The following is a 24,284-nucleotide window of genomic DNA, read 5'->3' on the forward strand; positions in this document are numbered from 1 at the left end:
TGACAGTTTCTTGTATGCAAGCCAATCAAGTTGATCAATTGGCCACTAATCCCTAAATCTGCTGGCTCCACAATGTACACACCTTTAAAGTGCAACCATCAATCAATCCTCAGGCCTCATAGCAGAAATTGTTGGGTCAATGCAAGTCGTGCTGGAAATATGAGATTTCGAATGGAGCTTAATCGAGTGTCTTGTTTTCATAAATGCAACAGCTGAGACCCAGTGAGAAAGAGAGCAAGAGCAAGGAGGGAGCAAAAGAGGTGAAGACGAATGAAGTGGAAAGGTGAGATGGGGAAGGATGCATAGCTAGGAATGAAAGGAAAATACATGGATTAAATCATTCTGTCTTAGAGCAACACACCCTTGGTGTTTTTTTTCTCCATTCTTATTTTTGTTCTGCTTCAAAGAACAGTTCAGAACATTCCTTTTTTCTGACTAGTGTCTGGTTTTACAACAAAAGAACACAAAAGGAACAAAAGATTAACAAGGACAGTTATGTACATCTCATGGCTAGCACTTATTTGAGACAATTAAAACTTTGCTCCTCAAGCCCAGACAACCATGTCAGGTACAGAAAAACACACTGCAGGTCTCATTTCACAATTCAGTTTTAGACTGCATAAACTCGTATCAAATATTATCCTAAAGTCAAACAACCCTGGCTTATTTAAAAAATACTTATGCTCAATTAAATCATTTCAACAGATAAAATTAAGTTACCAACAAGCCAATTCAATAATAGTTTCAGTGAATGCCATTCACCAATTCAGCTAAATTTGTCCAAAATCAGATTTTTGTTTACTGACAAATGTTAAACAAAATGAAATAAAACATAAGAAATAAAATAAATACAAGGATGCAGACTAATAAAGTAGTTCTGCATCAGAGCATAAGAAGTAGATAAAAAATAAGCTAAGAAAAGGAGGCAATGAATTAGATAAAATAAATAAAAGTCACAATAAATTTAGCACCAACATTCAAATGATGTTAGTCATTTGTAAGTTTTCTGATAAAATAATCTGAAAAACAATACTTGTGATATTTTTCTGCCTCACTACACCTGCATGTAAACATTTGTCGCAATACAACAAAATTCCCAATCAATCTTTTCTTTTCACAATCCTCATTGGGATTTTATAGTAAAAGTGGAAGATAACAGCAAAAAATGGCAACTGAAGTCATCCAATTTTAATGTGCAGAGGCTCTGGGTGTGTTGTAAAGACAAGTGAAAAAGCAGATTTTTTAAGTAGATGAATTGTCTAGAAACTCCTCCATTATTTACACCTACAAGGAAGGGTAAAACTTTAGTCAGTAGCATAAAGCTAGTGCCTTCAAAAATGAATAGCAGTTCATTATGACCTCACAAGAGGGAGACATTAAACAACTGTCGAGTATTTTCCTTTTCCTTAAACTACAATGGTTCAAATGAGCATTTCTGATTTTTCTTGATAGAAAGAAACAGGAAAAAAAGACATCACAAAATACTTTCAATCAATAAATTATACTAACCGATATTTGGAAATGTTTTGTTTACACTCCTAATTTTTATACTGTACAGCACCTTTACATAGAACACCACTTTATTTAATCAGAGAAACATAATGTTCTAATAATGACATACACGGCTGCATATTAACACTTTTGTCTTTAATTTCATCCAAGAGTCACATTGACAAGTTACATAATAGCCATCATGAACAGATTCAAAATAGCTTTTTTTGTAATGACTCTTTAGCATCAAAATGCAGTAATAAAATAAAACTTGTTTGATATAGAAAAAGACTGGAAATAAAACTAGACGAAGAAAAAAAAAACTCAAAAATATTTCAGGTGATTCACTTACAATAAGCCATCAGAAAGACAATATCACTCTGTAAGAGTACACCAGTCTTTCGTCTTAGGCTCACTGCAGAACAAACTGTGACAGGCAGCAATAGCATAAATACAAGTTTGTCTCTTGCAGGTTTTACATTTTCCTCACATGAAGATTTCATGTTAAATCTCTACAGAGGTATTTATAACAAGGGAAACTAAATGAAAAGAAATGTATATTCATTGTGCCCCAACACATTACTCTTTTTAAATACCAAAAAAAAGGAAAAAAAAGTTTCGTTTTGAATATCTGAGGATGTATAATCATATATTCTGTTCAAATCAAACAAAACAGCATATTCCTTCTGGGACAAAACTTTGAGAATTTGTTGTGTTTTAATGTATTTCACTGATTTTCAGCTTGTTTACAAATACAATAACATTTTCCTAAAATGCAGCATCTGTATTAATAGCAGAGTGCTTTTAAATTGCATTATTTAAGGAAACATTTAATGGTGTAAACATAATCAAGTCCTTCAAATCTTTTTTTCTGACTGCCAACTCCTATGAGTTTACACGATTATTTTAGGCAACTAATTTCCACAATCCTGACAAAGAACAGTAGGATGAGTTAGGGAAAGAACTGAAACTGAACTAAATACAATCCTCAATTTTCTCTGTGCTCCCTTTAAAAAGGAAAGAAGTGAACAGTGAATTGAAATACTGTAGACTATGACCCTACTGCGCTTCAGAGCTTTCTGACCTTATGTTTACAAAAATAAAAGCACTGTAAAGTGCAAGCACAAATTCATACAATTCTGAAAAAAAGTAACAGCAGGACAATGCTTTAAGATTGTCATAAATCATAGGAAATGATAGTTTGTATGCGTGTGCAGTCTGGAGTGTTTGTGTGACGCCGGCCCGTCATGTGGTGGCGCATCACCTCAGGGCTCTACCAGTCATTGCACTCGCACTTAGTTCAACCTGCACATCTCAAACAAAACAACAAAAACAAAAAAAAAAACTAAAAGCAAATTCTGGAGAACCATGACGTCTTAGGAAAATGTCCACTGGGGAGATCAGCACTATAGAGAGTTTCTGATTGTGACAAGATTGTCTGTACATTCTCTTTTTAGCATAAAAATTCTGTAGAGGCTATCAAGGCTATAGGTTTCCATATGAAATCTGCATTTTGTTCCTAAGCAGTCGACTCGGCGACACCAGTAATAATATAGCAATAAAATTTTACACTGTGTAGGAGCAATAAAGCACAAACTAACTAAGATTATTAAAAAAAAGGAGAACAAAAAATGTGGCTCATTTGTTATGGTCGATACAAACTGCAAAGCAGAGAAGATCACAGATCTTTGTCATGGCAGTGAAAAGAATAATAATCATTCATATACGTATATCAAAAATTCACAAAATGTCCCGCATCTGGAATATTCAAAATACATATTAGAACTTTTAAAAAGCATTCATCTGGAGAAGGCTAAACATATGAGGAATATTGCTTTACTCAAAGTCGTAAAGGAGGACATATAAAGGATACAAGGTCACAAACGAAATGGAAACATGACAAATTTACAGTTTTGGAAATGATTGTGAACACAGACGGCAAAGTGAATCACTGGATTCTCTCAGGGGAGGTATTCTCTTTAAATATGATCCGTTAGATGATAAATGACAGAATGTAAAGAAGGGTAAAGTTTAAGAGAAGTAGAAACACAAGTTGTTATACTGAGCGTTTCTGTAGAACAAAGAAAACCAAATTTGTCAGAAAATGACTAAAAAGTGAGCATCATTGGCATAATCTGAAGGAGGTAAACAAAGTTTGATAAAAATTTAGTTGGCAGCTGTGTATATTTTACATTTTTTCATAAAATACCAGCATAATTGAAATTCAAACATTTGTTAATGTTACTAAGACAAACCTTCATTAAACCAATAGTTAGATTTTAAGTCTAAAAAAAACGCAAAAACGTAGGGGTGCACCGATTTATCGGTCAGCTGATTTATTGGTGCAGATTTCCTCAATTTTGAGAGATTGGTGATCGTCTGATACTTTCATGTGAAGCCAATCTCAGCGGCTTTCTTGTTATATTTAGCAACATTTCTGACGAAAAATTGGTAATCAAAATTGGATTCTGCAGGCCAGGCTTTTTAATGATTGACAATCGGCCAAAACACTGCAATCAGTGCACCCCTACAAAAATGACTACCTAATCTTAGAGATCATCGACAACTTCCTTAAATTTGTGATGAAAAAAGAAAAAAAAAAGTCTGGAATCTTCCTTCTTTTTAGTTTAAATTTTAAAAGTAGCTCCCCTTTACTTCTGGTTAATTCTGAACATATTTCATACATGTACAGGACTCAAACTAAACCCTGCTCACTGACGCATTTTAGCACGACAGTTTGCTCAACCTACAAGTACATTTTCAGAATGAGGTTTAAATGCTAACAGAGGTGGGCTCTTCTTTATTGTGGTCAGAGGTACAAGTTCTCGGATCCACCTTACAGCATAATGAAAATATTTCCTTTTGTGAAGATCAGAAACATGGTGGATATTCTGGAAGGTTAAATATTTAAATTTGGACTGGAAATAAAAAAAAAAAATTACAAGAACTCAGAAAATTGTGACTGTATCAATAAGTGGCTCCAACGTTTTCTTTTAACAATGTAACACTGAGAAGAAAGTGCCAACAATTTTGGTGATTGTTTGCTTTCACTGGTCGGATGCCATAATTTGATCCCTTTCAACCGCTTACAAGACTGGGTAGGCATGTGCCGGTTACTATGTATCAAGATATACCAATGCTTAAAATATTATGACTTCGGAATGAGAAAGAAAACATCTCTTAGCATTCAAACTTGTTGTAGTTAGCTATAGTTTCCTCCAGCTTTGTGGGGCAGGGGGCGTAATACAGTCCTCTCCTTAAAATGCTTTCAAAACAAAAAAACAAAAACTATTTGATGAGTTCATTTTTTTTAACTTTTCAATATGGTGATACAGGGAAAGCGTGGTCACTTTGGTATATTTTGAGAATCTCCTACCGGCCCATGCCTACATGAAAGGCAAACAAAATCACATACAAAAAAAAAGGTGCTTAATTTTTTCACCCAATGCATTTTGGTCCAAGTTGTGTGTTATCAAATGAAACAAAACATTGAAATAACCAAAACTGTATGAAACTATGAAGCGACAAGCACAAGAGATCAGTTGCGAAGAACAGTTTACATGCATGTAACCTAAAAATAGTCAAAAACCATGACATCATTGTTAATTTTTCCATTTTTGTCACTGAACCCTGAGCTAAATCATATCACTGTGTTTACACACACACATTCATACGAGCGCGCACACACTCATAGCAGTTATAATTGTCGAAGTTCAGAGACCCGAGATAACCTCAAATACGGCTGGTGAAGCTTCGTGCTTCCAGCCATTCCTCACCGGTTCCCCCGGGCCTTCCTTCTTCACAGAAATAACATGAGCCCATTTATTCTGCATTTTCATTTAAAAGTTCAAAAGGCAGCTACCATTAAAGAGAGGAAATGGATAAAACATTACAAGAACAAAACAAAAATAGATTTCACAAAAAATTGTGTTCTCTTTACAATCCAGGGATTGTTTGCGTCTCGGTAAATTTGTGTTAAAAACATGCAGCGGCAGGGGAGAACAAGTAAAAATAAATTAAAATTGACCACAAGAATCCTAATAAGTGCTTGCCCTTCAAGTATTTAAGCATTGTATCCCAAAAAAAGCCAGTATTTGGCATTACGACAATTCTTCCTATGGGGAAAAAAAAAGGTTGTTTACTGAAAATGAAAAAAACCTCATGGATACAACACCAATAAGAAAGGGTAAACTTCATTTTATGTTTGTGTTTAATGAAATGTTGTCCCTTACTGTGTGAAAAAGTTACTACAAGGTAACCAATATTGCCCCTTACAGAATTCCCTCTCACCAGGAGAGGCCCTGCTCCCTCTACTCTATCAGTTGTGTTTCTTTATGAGTGCATCTACTGAGCTGTCCTGGTCTTTAGGGCTGAAGTCGGGACAGATACCATTGGCTGTTTTGCTGTTGGCAGTGCCTTGCAGGTTTATAGTCGATGGATTGGTCTGGGTGTGGTGTTCCTGACAAGGTCCACTCTGAGGACCTACACTTCCAGTGTGAAGATAGTCATCAGCAAAGTCTGGGTTCTCCTCCACAAAACCTCGGAACTTATCTGAAAAGACCACAAGGGGGAGCCAGAGACAAAGACAACGTTACAAGCTGGCTGAACTTTAAATGTTTAGACTGTGAAAGAAGACCATCCCCACTTTGACTGCAAAGTTTATAACAGAGAAGAGCGTTGAAGTGTTTGGAGGATTGTTTTACCAAATGTAATCTTCCCCGTGTCATCGACGTCGATGGCCGTAAACAGACGGGACACGTTGAGGTGAGTCACTCCTAAAGCCGTCTTCAGCACAACTGCCAGCTCGCTCTCTGTGATGGCACTGTCTTCCTCTGCCTCAAACATCTGCAAAAGAGGAAATGCATATCGAACAGCTTATTTAAAAGATTGTAAAAATGTATAAGTCTACTTGGTTGTGATGCACATTCACATTTCATTTCTATGAAACAGAGCTCTGAACAGCTGCACAATGAACCTGGAAAGTAATGTTTAATAAACTGACAGCTTGCACTGAGAAACAAAAAAAAAAAAGACAGCATACTACTTCGGCACTCAAATCACCAAGTAGCACTTGAATAAAACTAAACTCAGGCCAAGTCAACAAACACAGTGCATCATTTTGTCTGACGACAAGATCAGCACACAGTTTGATCTTGTTCTATTTGTCTTCAAATCATTTTTTTCCAAATAAATAATTAAGCACAGAAAGAATCAAAACCTACCTTGAAAGCCAATTTCATCGTTTCCAGAGTTTTGGCAGGTCTGCATACAACGGATAAGGCTATGACATACTCTCTAATATCCATGCTGTTATCTTCATGCTGTAAAAAAAAAATGAAAACGAACTATAATACGAAAAAAAGAAGTTTGTTGCCACCAAAAAAAGTAGTCAAAAATATGTCAGCAGCCTGATTGAGCATAAGTAAATTAAACAAAAGGATAAATTAAATTTACAATGGAATTTGCTGAAATGGCATGTGCTAAATTAAATTAATTTGTCACACGCTGCAAATCCTGTCTGAGCTCACAAGAGTAACATCACATGGGGTTTAATATTAGCAGAATAATGTGACCATGTAAAAAAATGGCCATCTTGCTACCTGGTTTCACAGAGTGACAAACTTTTCCATCAGTTTTCTACCCCCAACACCTCTACCAGCAAGATCACATTTCCAGGATTGTCTCTGAGGATTTTTTTTTTCAAATATATATTGGGTCTGACCCCCAAAGAGGTCAGACCAGAAATTGATTAAAAGTCCTTGATAATGTGCTTGGGAGGATTTTCTGTAGCATTCTGACTCCTAATAGAACAAAATCCTGAGAAACTATTAATGCATGTCTAGACGAAAAATAAATCTTTTGAAATGCAAAGTGTTGCCATAGCTATACATTTCCTAAGAAGGTATAGATGGTTGAATAAATGCATAGTTTGAGATATTGTATTTTGTTTTTTAATGTGTACAGATATACTAACCACAAAGTTCTTAGAGGACTGTTAGCTGTAGCTGTGTGAGTAAGGCCTTTACCTCATCGAAAAGAGCAAACATGTCACGCAGCATATCTGAAACTGGAACATCAAGGAAGTGAGCAAAGTCTTCCAAGGCAAGTTTCTGCCCTTCCAGCTTTCTGGCTCTGTTCCCGTATTCCTGCAAAACCTTCTCGGTGTTCTGGGGTTTCAGCCTGTGACAGCATGGGAGGAAACACTTGTTTAGAATCTATAAACTATTATGCATTTATATGAGCAAGAAAACATTTTCTAATTATTAAAAAAAAAAAAAAAGGACAACTGATGCATTGAGAAAGGATAATATTCTCTCAACTGCAAGGACAATTTTGGTTGACGTTTAGAGTAGATAACATAACATAACAGAATTTTACAATACTTTTAAAAGAAGAAGTTCAGTGAAATCTCCAGCAGCTAGAGAGGAACTGGAACTCTTTTCCGGTAGCTGCTCGTCACAAAAAGCACCAATCCACTGCAGTCAGTTAACTTAGTATACGCAAGACTTGTTTACAATACTGCGGCCAAAAAACAAATCCCTGCTGATTTCCTGCTGTGATTTTCATCGTCCCCCATTTGTGCACTTTACTTAGTTCTCTTAAATGAGTGCTATGCATTGGAAAACTTGACTCACCCCAGTCTCCTGACAAGCTTGGCAAACTCCAACAGACAGGTGTCGACCGGCAGCCTCAGCTGGCCCTCTGCCATCGCCAGCTGGCAGTCTTCAAATGAATAATCTGTGATAGGTACCCCAAGGGCTCTGAGAGCACCAGAGATGATGGGACAACGACAGGACAAATCAATACTTTGCTTTAGGTATATGTTCTTATTATGGAAAAGATTTATGCTTCCATCTCAAACGTATGAAACTTTTAGTGATCACAGATCAAATCCTTATGATTAGATAGAGGGGTTTTACAAATCTGTGGCCATCTGAGCTTCCTTTCTGTTACATGTGGTGATGTGCATACCAAAGTGCAGAGTGCAGGATGGTGTAATTTCTCACATCTGCCAAAACAATCAATACATTTCACTTACTTGGCCATGACTCGTCTCACATTGACAGCAAAGAGAGCAGGATTTCTTTTCTCCTCCTCTGAAGGGGTGTAAATGGGAAGGAACTGCACAAAAATCAAAAATAAAATGTGAGCTGTTCATCATTCAAAATGAAAAATAAGTCTAAATTTAACAAAAATTAGAATGACAAAAGAACCTGAGGGTTTCTAAGATCAAATTCTTGCTTTTAATGATTGACAAACATCAAGTAAGCCATCTTTGACAATGAGAGAAAAATGCACACATAATCCTGCTTTAATACTTACCTCTATCACAAATTCGTTGTGTAACTGGCAGAGAGTCAGCCACAAGATTTTAAAACTGAAAGGCAGAAAGATAGAAATCATAAGTGACCAATAAAGACACATACAGCAGTTTCTATGACACCATTAAACAAAACACTTTGTTTAATGTTGTGCAATATTCTGTCAAATGACTATCTGTCAAATGGCTCAGTGAGGCCAACTAACAAGTAATCACAGCATTCAACGCAGCACAGATCTAAGTTGTAATAATAATGCTAAAATGAAAACTATAAGCACTGGGTTTCTTTCTTTTACTCCTGCAAATGTCAATTTTATGACATCTAATTTCTAAAATGGGTCGCAATTGTTTTAGGTATATCAAAAACAACTTGTGCATTTTGAATAAATCTGAGACCATATGAAATTTTGTTACACATTTATTTAATCGTTTACCTCCCCACAAAATGCAAATTTCTAACAACATTGCTAGCACACCATAGACCATATAATAATTAATGTATAAAAAAACATGACGTACGCTCCTGGTCCTTGCCACGTCCATGTGATTGTGTCCTGTTAAAAACACATACAACTATTAAGCTAAATTTGCTTTAAAACATATTATTATTGTATTATCCTTGGACTTTATGTACAGATAGCAAGCTGATGTATTTACCAGACTATTTTATATAAATATCAAAGGTTTGGCAATAAAATAGTCTATTACAAAATATATCGGCAATCTTACCAGTTTATTGGGGTAGCGAATCACAACAGGCTGTACTGGAACACCAGGAATAAAAGCTCCTAAAAGAAAAAAGAAAAAGAAAATTTAGATGTATAAAAACCTGGAAACACATAAACAGAACCATTAAAATATAACGGCCAAAGCCATATTTCTGTAGTTTATATGTCATAAATCTACATTTGGGAGTTTAATAACAACTTAAACTTTGTCTATTTTTCTGATTACCCTTCACATGTCTCTGTGGTTCAAGAAATATCTTGTAAAAAGTATCAAGTTATTTTGAGCACAGAGTAAATTGACATTTACAGGAAAGTTTTTTGTTTTGTTTTTCTGAAGAGTTACACTTTAGGAATTTTTGCTATGATGGCTCATCTGTTGGATAGACAACTTGCAGCCTTTGATTCCAACGTGCATCAAAAAAATACCTTTTTATCAATCACCATGTCGCTGGTTCACCAGTAATAATCAGTTATTTACTTATGTCAGTGGTCATCAAGAATATTTGATTTTATTAGAGTAGATTATTAGAAAGATACCAGAATAAAAGACAATGGATAAATAGGCCTAAAATAGCCCAATTTTCACATTTGGACCCACTTTGTTTAATGTTGTATAACATTCTTTCAAATGACGAAGTGTGTGATTTACTAATGGCAAACAATACTCTTCGTTTTCTGGTTAAAAGCAAGCTTTGAAATCAGCTGTAGTTTAGTGAACAAAGTTTCGACTGAATGCCTGGAAACATGTTACCTGGCTTAAAGGTAATGAGGCAGGATCTATTGGTGCAGGTCCCCTCTGGAAAAATCATGACCTAAAAGTAACAGTAGGAAATTAATCACTGATTTAACAATATTTTCTATCATTGTTCATGCTACTAGGAACAATAGAGTGTTTGTCTTAACTACAATTTGTAACACGGCAAGTAATTCATCCCAAAACGATCCACCAAATGTTACTCTGAATCATTTGTGTGACTCTATGTAAACTTGTTTTAATATCTTTTCATTTTTGGAAAAAAAAAAGAAAATGTCAAAAAGATATAGCAGAACCGCAACCACCTTGGTAAATTAGACATGCAAAAACCCCCAAAACAAAACAAACAAACAAAAAAAAAGTTTCTGTTAAAAGATGCTTCTTTGGGGGATCATTAGGCAACAACGAAATTGCAGTAAATCAACTCACTTGAGGCCAATCTCCTCCATAATGAGCTCTCCGCTTGATCTCCTCGACTGTCTTCTTTCTTGAGTTCTGGTCTGATCGGGATACGAACACCGGCCGAATGTATTTTATCAAAGCTAGAAGAGACGCACAATCAAAAAATGAATATATAGCACAGTTAGTCAAGAAAACATTTGTTATTTCAACTAAGTAAAACACAGATGATCAAACAAGTTAACACCAAATCACTCCTGACAAACATGTCATGTCAAACATGCTTATCGGCAGACATTTTTACAAGTCTGCAGTACAATTAGATAAAAAGCAGAAGCTTGGGGGAGTAAAACCTCTCATCATGGAAACTTTAGAAAACAGTTATATTTGACTGAGCGAAGCATTAATCAGCAAACCCATCCGTGTTATGTTTGGGCCAAAGTAACCACAATTAGTGTGCTATTTTAAACACAGCTGTGAATGTTAGTAATGCACGTTCCTCAAAGACAGAAGCATGAGTCAGAATAGCCTCATCTTATGATCGTAAATGTAAGATAGGTCTTGCTTCTTTTTATAAATACAGTAAGCAAATATAAGGCTACAAGGACACAAGCAATCTTTTATCCTCATCATAGTTTAATCAAGCTCCACAATGTCATTGTTCCCCATTAACAAACTGCATTGTTTCTTCCTGGTATTTGCATAACTATTTTTATATACAATGACGCATGACAGGAACTTAGCAATGCAGAGTTCAGTTTCTAGTTTAACTGACAGTTGTATAGTAGCGGCCATGTACTGTGGCCACAATTACTAATCCAGTTAGTAATTGTGGCTAGTCAAAATAATAAGCAAGTTTATATAATCTGAGTCTATAGCTGAATTTAAAGACATTAAAATAAATAAAAACATGTAAATAAATGTAAAATATTAAAATACAAATTATTAAAAGGAGTAATAACATTTACAAAACTGACAATCAGTGTATAAATTGTTAAAGGAGCCATTGGTGCAAAAATTAGCTGGACTGAAAATATTTGAATATGATCACTGCTCTCTGTTTTAAACAGTATTTTGTTGTGGAAGTAGACACTCTGCCTACTTTTATGCCTAATCTTGGTTAATGCAGAACCAATTTGTTTAAACAGACACAACATGGTGTATGTTGTTGCTGCTGCTGGCCATCCAGGTAATTTCCCAGCGAAGCTGTCAGTGCTTTTCCTCATACTAGCTGTGTCTGTCTTCCTCGTTTTTATGCAAACTAACTTCCACCAAAACAAAACCCAACCAACACAAAGCATCACTGGTAACACTGGTTTAGTACTTTTAGAATGACTAAAACTAAGGCTATATGCTTTAGCAAGTTTCCCACTCTATAGATGTGGGAAAGTGAAACAGATGTGTAATGTGATAAACCCAACTTAAGGTTAAGGAAGATGTACTTTAATTAGGAAGATAAACAGTTTAAATCAGCTAAAGAAAATTCAGACAAAACACAGCACACTGACAAATGATTACAAAATGCAGCTTTCAATATTACTTCCTGGATCTAAACTCCTTCACTCCTTAAAACTAAAAGAAAGCTTTCATAACATTAAAAACGGTAAACCTTAGCCATTGGCACTAACAGAGGCATACAGCACATGAAAAAGTGCAATGAATACGACACTGGGTTAAAGATTCACATGGCAGTTGTATATTTCTTGATATTTTTGAATGTTCAAGCTTAACCAAGACACTGTTGGAAACCAAATCTTCCAGACATGTTTGAGAAAAAAAATTAAAAATAAAGGGCATGAAAAAAAAAGATAATGTTGTATTTGGAAAAAAATGAGGTGGAACTACATGGAGAAAAAGCTGCTTGTGACTGAGTTTCCCACTGACAGGAAGGGATTAATGGTAGCTCTTTCCAAAAGACATTCTGCACACGTGACTGCAGCTGATCATGTCTTAATGCTCATTATGGGTTCCACATGCTTGGCAGGCTCTGCTTCTTGGCTCCTTTTACAAAGGCAATAGGACTGAAATTTAAGATTGGCAAGTCTTATTATTTTTACATTGCCATGACTGTTTCAGAGTCAAACAAAAGCTGTGCAAAAAAAGAAATAAATAAATGAATCTAGTATTGCACATATTTGATACCTCAGAATACTACAACGCATATCCCAGCATATTGCAGGCTGTTGATTCTGACACACACTGCCAGAAATATTATGCACCAATAGTATGCCGTTTCAATCTTGCAATGCAAGCAAGTAAGAGTGTTTTAACTTGGCTGAGCTCCACTCAGCTTGGAGCTAACAATGTGGCAAATTGCTGACTTAGTTGACAGGGCAGGATGAGGTGAAAGAGAGGCTAAAATAAGACACAAACCTTGACTGTGTACCTGCTTAGAGGTATATATGATCCAATGTCTGCACTGGCAGCTAGAAGGGTAACTTCACATGCAAGCCACTTAATAGGATATGTTGTCAATGTGGTGTGACTACAGTCTGCGACTAAGGTCTACCTGATGTCTGCATTGGGTCTGTGTAAGCTCCTGGTCTAGGTTTGGATAAAATTAAATGAATAATAGCAGGAGAAAATAATAAGTTTACTTCAAATAACTGAAAGTATTCTGTAGGAGTTATTAGAGAAGTGTCTCCTTGTCAAATATTTAGCAATCAATGAGCAAAATTTATTTAGCAAATTAAACGTTGAAACTAAGGTTAACTGAAATTCTAAATAAATCAATGTTTATTTGAAATTAAGAGTTTTCCTATTCCTAAAATAACTGAGGACATTTGAGTGTTGCCTTAGAAACTCATTGCATTTGGAGAATAAAATTATATAGGTACTGTATATGTATGTTTAAATTAACAGTTTACCAAAGTAGCTTTTGGGGAAACTGAAAATTCTGACAATAATTTTACAGCTAAATCTCAAGCCTGTTCCTGTACACACACACATTCTTTTACACACTGCTAAAATGTGGGAAAATTTTCAACTATGCAAAAAACTACGAAAAACTATGGTGTAGGTCAATAGTGACCTTTGTTGTCTAAATGAGATGAAAGGTGTACTGTGTCATTTTTAATAAATGGACCAAGATTGTTTAGTTTGTCATTGTGTTGACCCGATTTGGATTGTTTCCTTTATGACTTTCTAGTAGCAGTCCTTATCGACTGTCAATATTTGTTTTGATTGTAGCAACTACTACTCGGCATAAAGTCCACACTATCTTATCAGAAAAGCATAGTCACTGATAGTGCAGGCAGCTTATTTAAATAAATAGACAAAGTAAAAACTTTAGCTCTATTACAATTTTAAAGCAATACCTCTCATTTGTGGCATCAAACCAAACAATATCATATGCTACATGTGTACTGAATGATTGTTTTGTTTAATGGTAACAATAAACATTTTAGCACGTTTTACTTACTTCCCCAAACAGGTATATCCTTGCTCTCAGCCTTCATGACTATCGAGGACATTGTCATTGTGACGGGGATGGCATCAAAGTAAGAGGAGTGGGGTGCCAGGGTGATGATGGGTGCTTCTCTCGGCAGAGCTCTTTGCCCTTTCACAGTTATCCAGTGAAAGCCTCCCGCAAACCACATGATCCGCATGATCACTCTTAGGATGATGTCCACCAGTCTGTAAACAAAATTTGGCATGACTTAGTGGTCCTTTCATTCAACTTTGGATTACAAACGCTAAGTATGGTGCATTTTACTTAAATAGCAGTGCTGGTAATATGGGAGGTTTGTGAGATGGGCTGACACAGAGAAATAATTTAGATGTGAAAAAACTAAATACATTGGTTTTGATAACGTGTTCTGAATGAAAACCCAAACCTGGTATGCATTTGCATTATACCCCTCTGAACAAGTTCATCAACATAATACCAGCTGAAAGTCTTTTGGGGTATGTCTTCACCATGTCTGCAGATTTGAATTGTGCCATGTTTTCTTTTAATTTTATTTTTGGATCACAGATTTAAAAGTGAAAAATCTGGATGTTTTAAACTTGGCATATTGTTTTATAACCCAACTCCAGACAAATCTTTTCAAAACTTATTTATTGACTTGTCTGATTGCCATTAGTTTAATACATTTCTTTAATAAACCCTCAGGGTCTTAATAAAATAGCAAAGATTAAATGATACAAAGAACAGCTGTGACTTTTTTTTGTTGAACACAAAAAAAAATCATTTTTAAAAATTCTGAAACAAATAGAAACATCTGCTAGTAATGCAATAGTTTTTTGCTGATATTACATGTAATAAAGCAAAAAAAAAAAAGAAGTCAAGAGTTAATCTCTATAATCAAAAGTTATTTCAGCTTCCTTACATCAATGCACACATCTTTTCAGAGACACATTTGAGCAGCAGAGCACCTACCTTCTCCAGAGGCACTGGGGTTCAACAGTGGTCTCGGAGCGCCCCACTGAAGCAAGGAAGGCAAAAGGCCAAGCCAGTAGCATCATAAATGCTGCTATGAGCAAACGAATAGGGAATAGCGTCACCGTCATTAATCCAATCTGTTAAAGATTAAGAGGAGGGGGAAAGAAGTGTTAATCAAATGACAATCATTTGATCATGTCTTCTCAGTATAAAATCAAATAATGGAATCAAAACTACTCTAAAATGAGAAAGGTTTGGTGATGCACCAATGCATAACCATTTGATGTTTGAAAAATGTTAGATTTTAAGGATGGATGGGGCAGTAACAACCTCGTCCCCTCAGTAAGAGAATGAAGATGGGTTGTGGCTGGGTCTTCTAGCATTACAATGACCCAAACACACACAGAGGGCAATCAAGTAGTAGCTCTGTAAAATGAATTTCAAGGTCCTAGCATGGCTGAGGCAGTCTTGAGACCTGATCTCAATAGAAAATCTTAGGAACAAGCTGAAACTCTGTGTTGCCCAGCAACAGCCCCGAAGTCGGAAAGATCTGGAGATCTGTACGGGCTAAAATCCCTGCTGCAGTATATGCAAACCTGGTCAAAAACTACAAGAAACAGACTTCTGCACCAAACATTAAGCTCTATTTTATATCATACTTATTACGTGGAATAAAATAAACATTTAATTATTTCAAAAATAAACAATGTGATTGTGTGGATCCTTGTTTTTTAAACAATATGTCATCTTCATTTTTTGCAAGTCAGAAAACTTGAAAAAAAAAGTTATCATTGGTGTATCAATTGTTTATTTTCCCTAAATACTGTGTCACAGGTACACAGCTAACATCTTCTTACTTTGCTGCCCTCTAGGTGTCTCAGGTCCTTAAAATCTTGAACATCCACATAAAAAGAAGCTTTCAGCCATGTGCTCTGAGAGAACTGACTCTTAAGAACAGGAGCAAGCACCTAATTTATTGCAACAAATATGCGATATTTCTAAAGCAAACCCTAAATTGCATAAGGATTTTAAAGTACACCACATACAATTTTACAAAAGCAGTTCTCACTCTTGAAAGGGGAACAAAAGCCGACATTGTTGACACTACGAAAAAAATTACAAGTGGAATACATTTTTCTAGCTGTCATTTACCACTGCCCTAATGAACATCATTTAGTTTTTTTAATAATTACTGTTCAATGAATAGACCCAGAAGGTGCTTTTAAATACCAGCTTTAATGACAGTGTTTCACTAATGTCACACTATTTTAGTGAACAGCTGCACAGTTAGTTATTGTTCTGCTTTTGTTGAAATTGAGTAAAGATGCATATTTTATTCTGGTATTTTGGGCTTTAAACGCAAAGCAGTTTCAGGTTAAACCTTTCTTGTGAACAACAAGCAAACATACGGTGAAAGAGGAAGCAGTAGTAACAGAAAAGAAACAAAAAAAAACATATATATATATATATATATATATATATATATATATGGAAGTCTGAATTGCATAGTCTTTTAAAGGTTTTCTTTTTTCAAAACTATTCTACTAAACAAACCCTCAAATTTACTTGTTCAGAAAGGGGCTACTGCAGAGCTTTTATAGAATTCACCCAATGGCTTGGTTACTTGGTCATAATTATCACTGCACTTTTGATTGGTGTTAAGCAATCAATGCAAGTAGCGTCACAAAACACCAAATCCTTTAACGCCTGCTGAGTAGAATATAATGGTGGTTATCTGCAGTTTGATGAACTCTAAATTCCCTTAATGCCTACCCCAGGTCTATTTCCTTAGTGGACAAGATCCTACAGCAAACGGAAAGTGATGGCAACATTATGCAAAGGTACAGAATTTAAAAACATTCCTTCAAAAGAGGGTTAACTGTAGTACAGATAGTTAAAATTTTAAGCAATTGTACCGTAAATAATCATATCTGTGAAATTGTGCAGTGCTACGATGCAGGATAAATGGTTCAAAAGTGATGAACATGATTAAAAATCAATTCAATTAATCTTACAAGATACTTATGAAATGAGTGTCACTTCGTGAGTGCTGTACGTAAATTAAAATGCAACCATCATATAACCATGAAATAAAGATAAGCCATTTAAACTCCAGTCTTGAATGTATGTTGCATGTACCGAGGCATTCTGGGTTCATTTTTTTTTTTTCCTGCTTAGATTCATTCTTGTTCAAAACAATAACTACATTGTGGAGTCTGGGGTGAGTTATTGGGGTTTCTAAATAAGTTAGTATTTTTTTTATAAAGTAAAACCAGAAAAAAACTATAACTGTTGGATAGGCTGCTTTGTCTTTAAAATGATGGCTAGTACAAAGACAGGTTCATGCACTGCATTATTGACCAGTATTCACTATCCAATTCAGGCAATATAAAACAGGATCAAACAGATTTAAGACAATAAGCGCAAGTTATCCCACTGCTAAATTAAGTTTCTTAATGTTATATAACTGATTTATGTAGAAAACCAACAGAAGCAACCATAATTACACACATCCGGCTTTGATGAATAGTTTCTTCCTTTGATAGAAAAGATTTCAACATATTTCACAAGGAGATAAATTTGACTTGTTCATCTCGGCATAGTAAGTCTACTCAGGCAAGGACAAGAGAGACATGCTGAAAACACGGTAGGTTATAATTCTGCTTCAGCCTATTAGTTCAGTGGTCTTTAGTTTGTCCTTTACACGTAAGAGCCTTATGGTCAAAGACTAAGTACAACTTGGACTAATCACGTCAATTCGGCTCTGCGACGATCTATCAGATCAGACGTGGATTGGCTTTGCTTCCTCCCCTTTTCTGAAATTGGAAACTTTTGAGTGAAAAGAGATGGGATCAGTGTTAGAGTGAACATATTCCTTACATCCATAAATATGTCACTTCAGTTTATTGGGTGATCGTTTGTTAAGAAGCCCATTATTACTTTTAAACAACATTGTAAGACTAGCACCATCAGCAAACAAACAAAAGGTGTTGAAGAAACAAACGCGTTTGCAAACTACCTGGTCTGCATGGACTTGAATTGCGTAATCGCTTGTGCATCATCAAATGTCATGACTTTGATGTTTTATCTAAATGATCAATCTGCGCTTCACTCAAAGTTTTGAAATCGGAACATTTCTCCAATTGAAGTGATCACAACTCCACAAGAGTTTCTGAACGGAGGGATTTCCCTCATCTTGCTTCGCACCAGTGGGGGAAATCCCACAAGTCTCAGCAGTAGTTCATCTGTACCAGGTTAGAGATGATTCTCAGATAGGATTTTTTTTTATGATTTAGTTAAAAGATAAATCTGAGGTCATTCTTTTCCTCAGCTTTCTGGCTAACAAGCAACATTTCTTCACATTTATTTCATCATTCATTTCTGTCTTTTTAGTTGTAGTTAATGTCTATTCTCACAGAACCTTTGATTACATATTGCAATAAGAAAAACAGTTAAAGACTTCCAGTACTGACTTTTTTTCTTTATTCGTCTAACCATCTAACTTTTCACACGATCCATGAAAACATGATGTCATCTGTGTCTGACTTTCCTTAGGTTACCATTTGTAACCTGTAACAAGATACCTGATATGGAAGAGTAGTTCCTTTCATAAAAGACAATTTATTATAATGCTGACCAAACATTTTGTGCAAATTCATGCCACATACAGCTTAGTTGTGCAAATCTTTTTCTTTTTGCAAACCATCTTGACAGGAAACATGCAACAGCATCACTCTGAGGAGTACTGCGCTTTTCTCAACCTCATTTGTGAGTAGACACTTCTGCAGTCTGAAGTTTTAAACCACATGCTGGATTTCTAATCACTGTTCTCTACAGCAAACTCATGACCTCACGTAGATGCAAACACTTCCCCATTTTAACTCATGTGAATTCAACAATTGGTATTCTTAATGATTAGACAACCCTTAGTTTTTAAAGGAACAAATGTCATTAGTAGAATGTCCATCATCTGTGCATAATGCAGCATGTGACAGTATTTCTCCATCAAAATCTTGTGATTCACATTAGTAGGCACTTGTAGTACTTTTTGCAAATGTTCAACATGATTGCCAAAGCTGTGATAATTTTAATTATAATATATCTGCAAACATTAAACTTCACAAAAATGTTGCATATACTGTAGTTAAATCTCTATGATCAGCAGTTATAAGATTTAAATATTCTGCAAAGTGCATCTTGTTGCAATCAAGCATTTGATTGAATATTGAAATTTCAATATACCACCACTGACCCAACAGTGGCAGCAATCCCAGGACTCAACACTGACCTTTTATATGCCTTTCTACCTTTTGTTTGACACGAAGAACCTAGCCTGGCCATTGCCTTACTACAGAATTCCATTTGATTCTCAACTCTCTTCACTACCCCATAAGGGCTTTCTTCCATTGAACTGGATTACTCCTGCAGTATTTCAAAAAAATGTGAAGAATGATATTGATTTCTGTTCTGATTCAGAATTTTAGTCTGCCTGTAGTTTGACAGTAGCAGCAGTGAAAATGAGTAAAGCTATTCAGTCCAGGTTGGCCATGCTTCTAAATATCGAATTAACATTAACATAAGAGCCACCTGGTTCGGCTGGTATGCCTCCAGCAAGCAATTGTTTCTCAATAGCCAAGAGTCCAGACACTCTGGATGAAGCATGGAACAAAGTGTTAGTTTTTTTTTTACATTTTTGAATTGAATTTGAATAACAAGAATGTAACTTAGCACAGATGAAAAGTTTCTACAGAAAAATTAGGTAAATCATGCTAAATTATGTCAAATTGACTAAGCCTTATATCATGTTATACTGTTAAGCCCTCATCAAAAACATATTTGGAGTGCTGCGTTGAATCATTTCTGCATGTCTGAGAAATCCCTTAAATGTCCTGTGGCAGCCATTCTGGGGTGCCTAAACTTTTGCTTATACAGTGCGGCTCCTATTTACCCAAAGCTCTTCCTTAGAGCTTGATCTCCAAACACGCTTCCACCTCATAGAGCACCCCTCCCCCACACCTACACCATGCTGCTCCTCTAGGCTAGCAGTGGCAGCAATGAATAAATACCTGGTGGAACTGTGCATCTGCTGAGCTCATCATACAAACTATTCCTCAGACCAATGCTCCTAAGAACAGTTTAAAACAGCATCATGGAGAAGCACTGTTTTCATGACAGGCTGAATGAGGAATATCTGAAAGTGTAGGAGATTCTTAAAGAGACAGAGGCTAATTTCAAGAAGTCAAACTGCTAAGTCAAATTTATTTAAAATTATTCTTGATGATGTACACAACTTACTTGACTGTGTTAAGAAATGGCACCATGCACCTGGAAAATACTCCTCTCTTCCCACAAACATTTTAAACCAAAAATGTTAAACATAATCTTTTTTTTTTTTATTTAAAATTGAAAAGCAACCATTACTACACTGTAGTGGCCAAAATAATATACATTGATTTTTACAGTAATAGCGTCTGTGACATTTATTATTTTGAATTTGAACACTTATGGAGAGCAACAGTACATGTCAGTGTTGTTGAAAGTAAATGTTGAAACTCAGTCACCCTCTTCATGTACTCATGATGATAAGAGCTTGACAGAATAGTTTTAGATTTCTATCCTGACCTTCTGTAGTAGTTTCTGAAATAAAAATAAAGATTTTAAGAATCATGGTTGTATATTTTGCCCATGGACTTGTAACAAAAACACGAATGCCCAGAAATCACAAATTTTTATATTCTTCATTTCCTCCCATGAGCTTTACAAAAACATCAACTATTCAACTTAATCTCATGAAACTTGGACTACTCTATATTGAACTATTGGTTTTATTGTTTTTTTTTTAACATTAGCCACATGACTTCAGAAAGCTCTTAGGTAATATAATGTGTTAACTTAGAAAATGTGTCAAATTTTAAAATGGAATAAAGCAGAATCTGGGAAAAAAAAAACAAGATTCAGAAAAATTACAACTCATTACATGCATCTCGAAATTACATATGGTGGCATATTTCGTTTGTGCAACAATTTTTATATACCTACACATTATTTTCTCTTATTTGTAACCCAGGTAAATATTGCACAAAAATGTGTTTTAAACAGAGGAACACAAATCAATTCAAGATGACACGTGTGTTTAAATATTTGATCAATAAAATAAGCTTCTTTCTGTATATTGCCAAATCACATTCAATATTTGTCAATTCCAAGAAAACGTACTGATTGTGGGGAAAGCTTTTTACTAACATTTTGTTAATGGATAGTTTTGGTAACATATTCTAATACAACCTGCCTTTTGAGCATATTTATGACATTGATACAGCTCAAATGACAATGAGTCTCACACACTTTTCTAAATGTTTTAATATGTTTTTAATCTCTATAGTTCTCCAAAACTATAGCCATATTTTTGTTCCAAGTAACCAATCCTAAACAAAATAAAAGCAATGGATCACAGCAAAAACAATAACAAAAACGACATTTAAGTGAGAAACTGTTAATAAAAAGAGCAGCTATCAGTTGTCTGTCTTTCTACACGAATGTTGCTTTGCTGCTGTGAATTGTGCTCATCGTCAAATCCAACAATGCAAGAGGACATCCCAAAACAAGTTGCTAAACTGCAGTGTTTGAAAAATACATATATTTTTTTCTTTGATAATGCCTACTGAAATGTCTTTTTGGTAAAGGCACAAGAAAAGCATGCAGTTCAGAGCAACAAGCTAGGCCCCTCCTTGACAGCGGGCCATGCTTCAGTCAACTCTATTCTATTTTAAGGGTTTCATGAGTGAAACAAACTTATTTTACATAAACCCTGATATTAAAACTAAACAACGTGGTTGCAACTCCTAATATTTATTGTGCTCTAAACTATATGAGAACCAAAACGTGTTTGAAGTAAAAGCTGAATAAAGCCACAAGATAAAAGTGACATGTACTCTGCTAATGTTAGCCGGTTAGCTAAGACTTAGCACAGCTGATTAAAAGGAAACAAGAAAAACTAAAATAATTGTGACAACACAATTGCTGTGTCGCACTCAGCTGTTTCATGTCCAACAAGCAAAGCATCTTGTTAGTGTGTAGATAAGCGGTTCATACCTTTGCCTTTTCCAGTGGAGTGAATTTCAAGACGTGCACAAAAGGGTTTCTGAACGGAGGAGGTTGGTCCATTTTCTTTCCATCTCCTTCAGTCGCAAAATGTTTGCTACTCGGCAACCTCATACTTAGAAAGACCGTAAGGTGAGGCTGCAGTTGGTACTTTTTATGTCCTAAAAAGAAAACTGCCAAAAAAAAAAAAAAAAGAGAGAGAAGAAGCCCCTCAAACCCAAAACGCGGTCTCCCCTTAACTGGCTTGGTCGGTTGCTAATTTAGATGGAGGCAGTGCCAAGCTATTAACGTTATCTTCCTTTCCTGGTCAGCATGGAGGGATAATTGTTAGCTCAAGGATTAACTGGGGATATCTGAAGTCACCGATATCTGTCTGGCTGCGCAGGTCTCCTTCCTGCACAGCCTCTTCCCCAACCAGACCTGCCAGCTAGCTCTCAATGCTAACGGAAGCGCGATACCGTTCTTACAGCAGTGCGCCTGCGCAACGTCCACAACGGCATTTGCCAAGCACGACCCAATGCTGCCTTCAAAATCAACCTCACATGTCGTAATTTAAAAACTTTAACGCAAAGCTGTGTAATGAATACAGCAAAATGAAGTATATAAAGTACAGACATATAGTTTGTAGTTAGAGGGTTATATAAAGTTCAAACCGTAGTCATCGTAATAATTAGTAATATCAGTGATCCTGTGTTCAAATAGAAGGATTATGTAATCCTATCTTTTCTTAACTGTTTTATTAGTTCTGCTGCTCATGGCAAATAAATCTTTAACAAATTATTAAATAATAACCTTAGGATTTTTTTTTCTTGTGGTCACTGAAGTATTTTTGTTTTTGATTTAAATTTAACAATAGTCTTCTCATGTGGTGAAAACATGGGATTCAGTAATTTAGTCACTGAATCCCATTATGCACCTTTGTTCCTCCCTAACTTTCACATTTTATGGTAAATTTCTACTGGATGAACTCTTGTGTTGTTGGGCGTAAACTGAGGTTGGTAATTTACAGTAGTCTATGGTCAAAGTAGAAAATGTGACTGATAATGCGTTTAAAAATCCCTGACTATAGGCTATAGCAACTATCAGTATTCAAATATTAAAATACATATGCCTGTTAGGTTTGATCTTTGCATGTTTTGTATTTACTGATGTGTAATATTTGACAATTTATTTCTACCAGAAGTGTGATGTTATTCAGCAGTGTCGGCACTGTGGATTGACTTCGGTGTTGCAAAAATAGTTATGTGCTGCCCTCTTGTGGCAACATCTTTTCTGAGAAATACTACCATTCGGGAAAAAAACTCAACATTTTAAAAGCCCTATCAGTTGCTATACAAAAAGGTAATGCTGTTTTCATTTGCACGCCTTGAAATAATTTTTGAAATGTTTTATTGTAAAATGTAAAAAAAAAACAAAAAAAAAACTAACTTGGTAATTAACTTGCATTTTCTCTACCATTAAGGATTTATTTATGTATGCAACAAATATGGATTGTGCTCTGCCCTGTAAGTATTTATTTACAATTTCCACATTTTTACCACTTTACAAGTAAAAATGAGAATATGTTTTTAGGGGTCTTTCAAATGATAGACCAATGCAGAGCATTTAAAACAGTAGATGGAAAAACTTATTTTAGAAATGTCTTTTTTTAACAGTGAATTTTCTACGTAGCTGTTTACATTGCAATACATTTAAAACATGTATCATAATGTAGTGCTAAAATGACAAAATATGGAAAAAATACTATTAAAACAGTTCGTGTGAAATATTCAGGAAGATTCTACAACAGTATGTTATTTTGTTCCAAGTATTGAAACCCTTAATATGACCTTTTGTTCATCACTGTTTTATGTTCATCTTTACTAATATAAAATTATGCTTGGCAACACTAGCTGGAACCAACATTTAACAAGTTTCTTTCTGATGTTAAAACACAAGGTAGAAGTACAAATTATGTCAGAATAAGATGCTCAATAAGAGTCATAAAGTCTCAATCATTTCTTTCTAACTTACATTTTCATCAGACCCTTCGAAAATATAAAACAGGGTCTTATGCAATTAGTACTTTTAACTAGAGACAATGTGAATTAAGATTAGTGCAATATA

General features: G+C 35.3%; 1 protein-coding gene across 1 annotated transcript; it reads right to left on the reverse strand.

Annotated features, from left to right (window-relative positions):
- Positions 1-1,626: 1,626 nt before the first annotated feature.
- Positions 1,627-22,654, reverse strand: LOC116717525 (lysophosphatidylcholine acyltransferase 1). Its single transcript, XM_032558978.1, has 14 exons — positions 22,170-22,654; positions 15,075-15,214; positions 14,115-14,329; positions 10,724-10,836; positions 10,292-10,352; positions 9,542-9,600; positions 9,332-9,366; positions 8,815-8,869; positions 8,531-8,613; positions 8,127-8,252; positions 7,518-7,671; positions 6,714-6,812; positions 6,195-6,336; positions 1,627-6,042 (listed from the first exon to the last, which is right to left on the reverse strand). The coding sequence occupies exons 1-14, from the start codon at positions 22,290-22,292 to the stop codon at positions 5,810-5,812; spliced, it is 1,638 nt and encodes a 545-aa protein (XP_032414869.1). The 5' UTR covers positions 22,293-22,654; the 3' UTR covers positions 1,627-5,809.
- Positions 22,655-24,284: the final 1,630 nt, after the last annotated feature.

Source organism: Xiphophorus hellerii, chromosome 3 (genome assembly GCF_003331165.1).
Source record: "Xiphophorus hellerii strain 12219 chromosome 3, Xiphophorus_hellerii-4.1, whole genome shotgun sequence".
Taxonomy (NCBI): Eukaryota; Metazoa; Chordata; class Actinopteri; order Cyprinodontiformes; family Poeciliidae; genus Xiphophorus; species Xiphophorus hellerii.

Bases quoted from the DNA above. Each gene is read 5' to 3' on its own strand.
- LOC116717525 (XM_032558978.1), bottom strand. From the start codon at position 22,292: ATGAGGTTGCCGAGTAGCAAACATTTTGCGACTGAAGGAGATGGAAAG. The intron at 10,837-14,114 runs GTAAGTAAAACG...CGTCTCTTCTAG, and splicing joins GGATATACCTGTTTGGGGAA to CTTTGATAAAATACATTCGG. The intron at 6,337-6,713 runs GTAGGTTTTGAT...CCTCTTTTGCAG, and splicing joins CGATGAAATTGGCTTTCAAG to ATGTTTGAGGCAGAGGAAGA.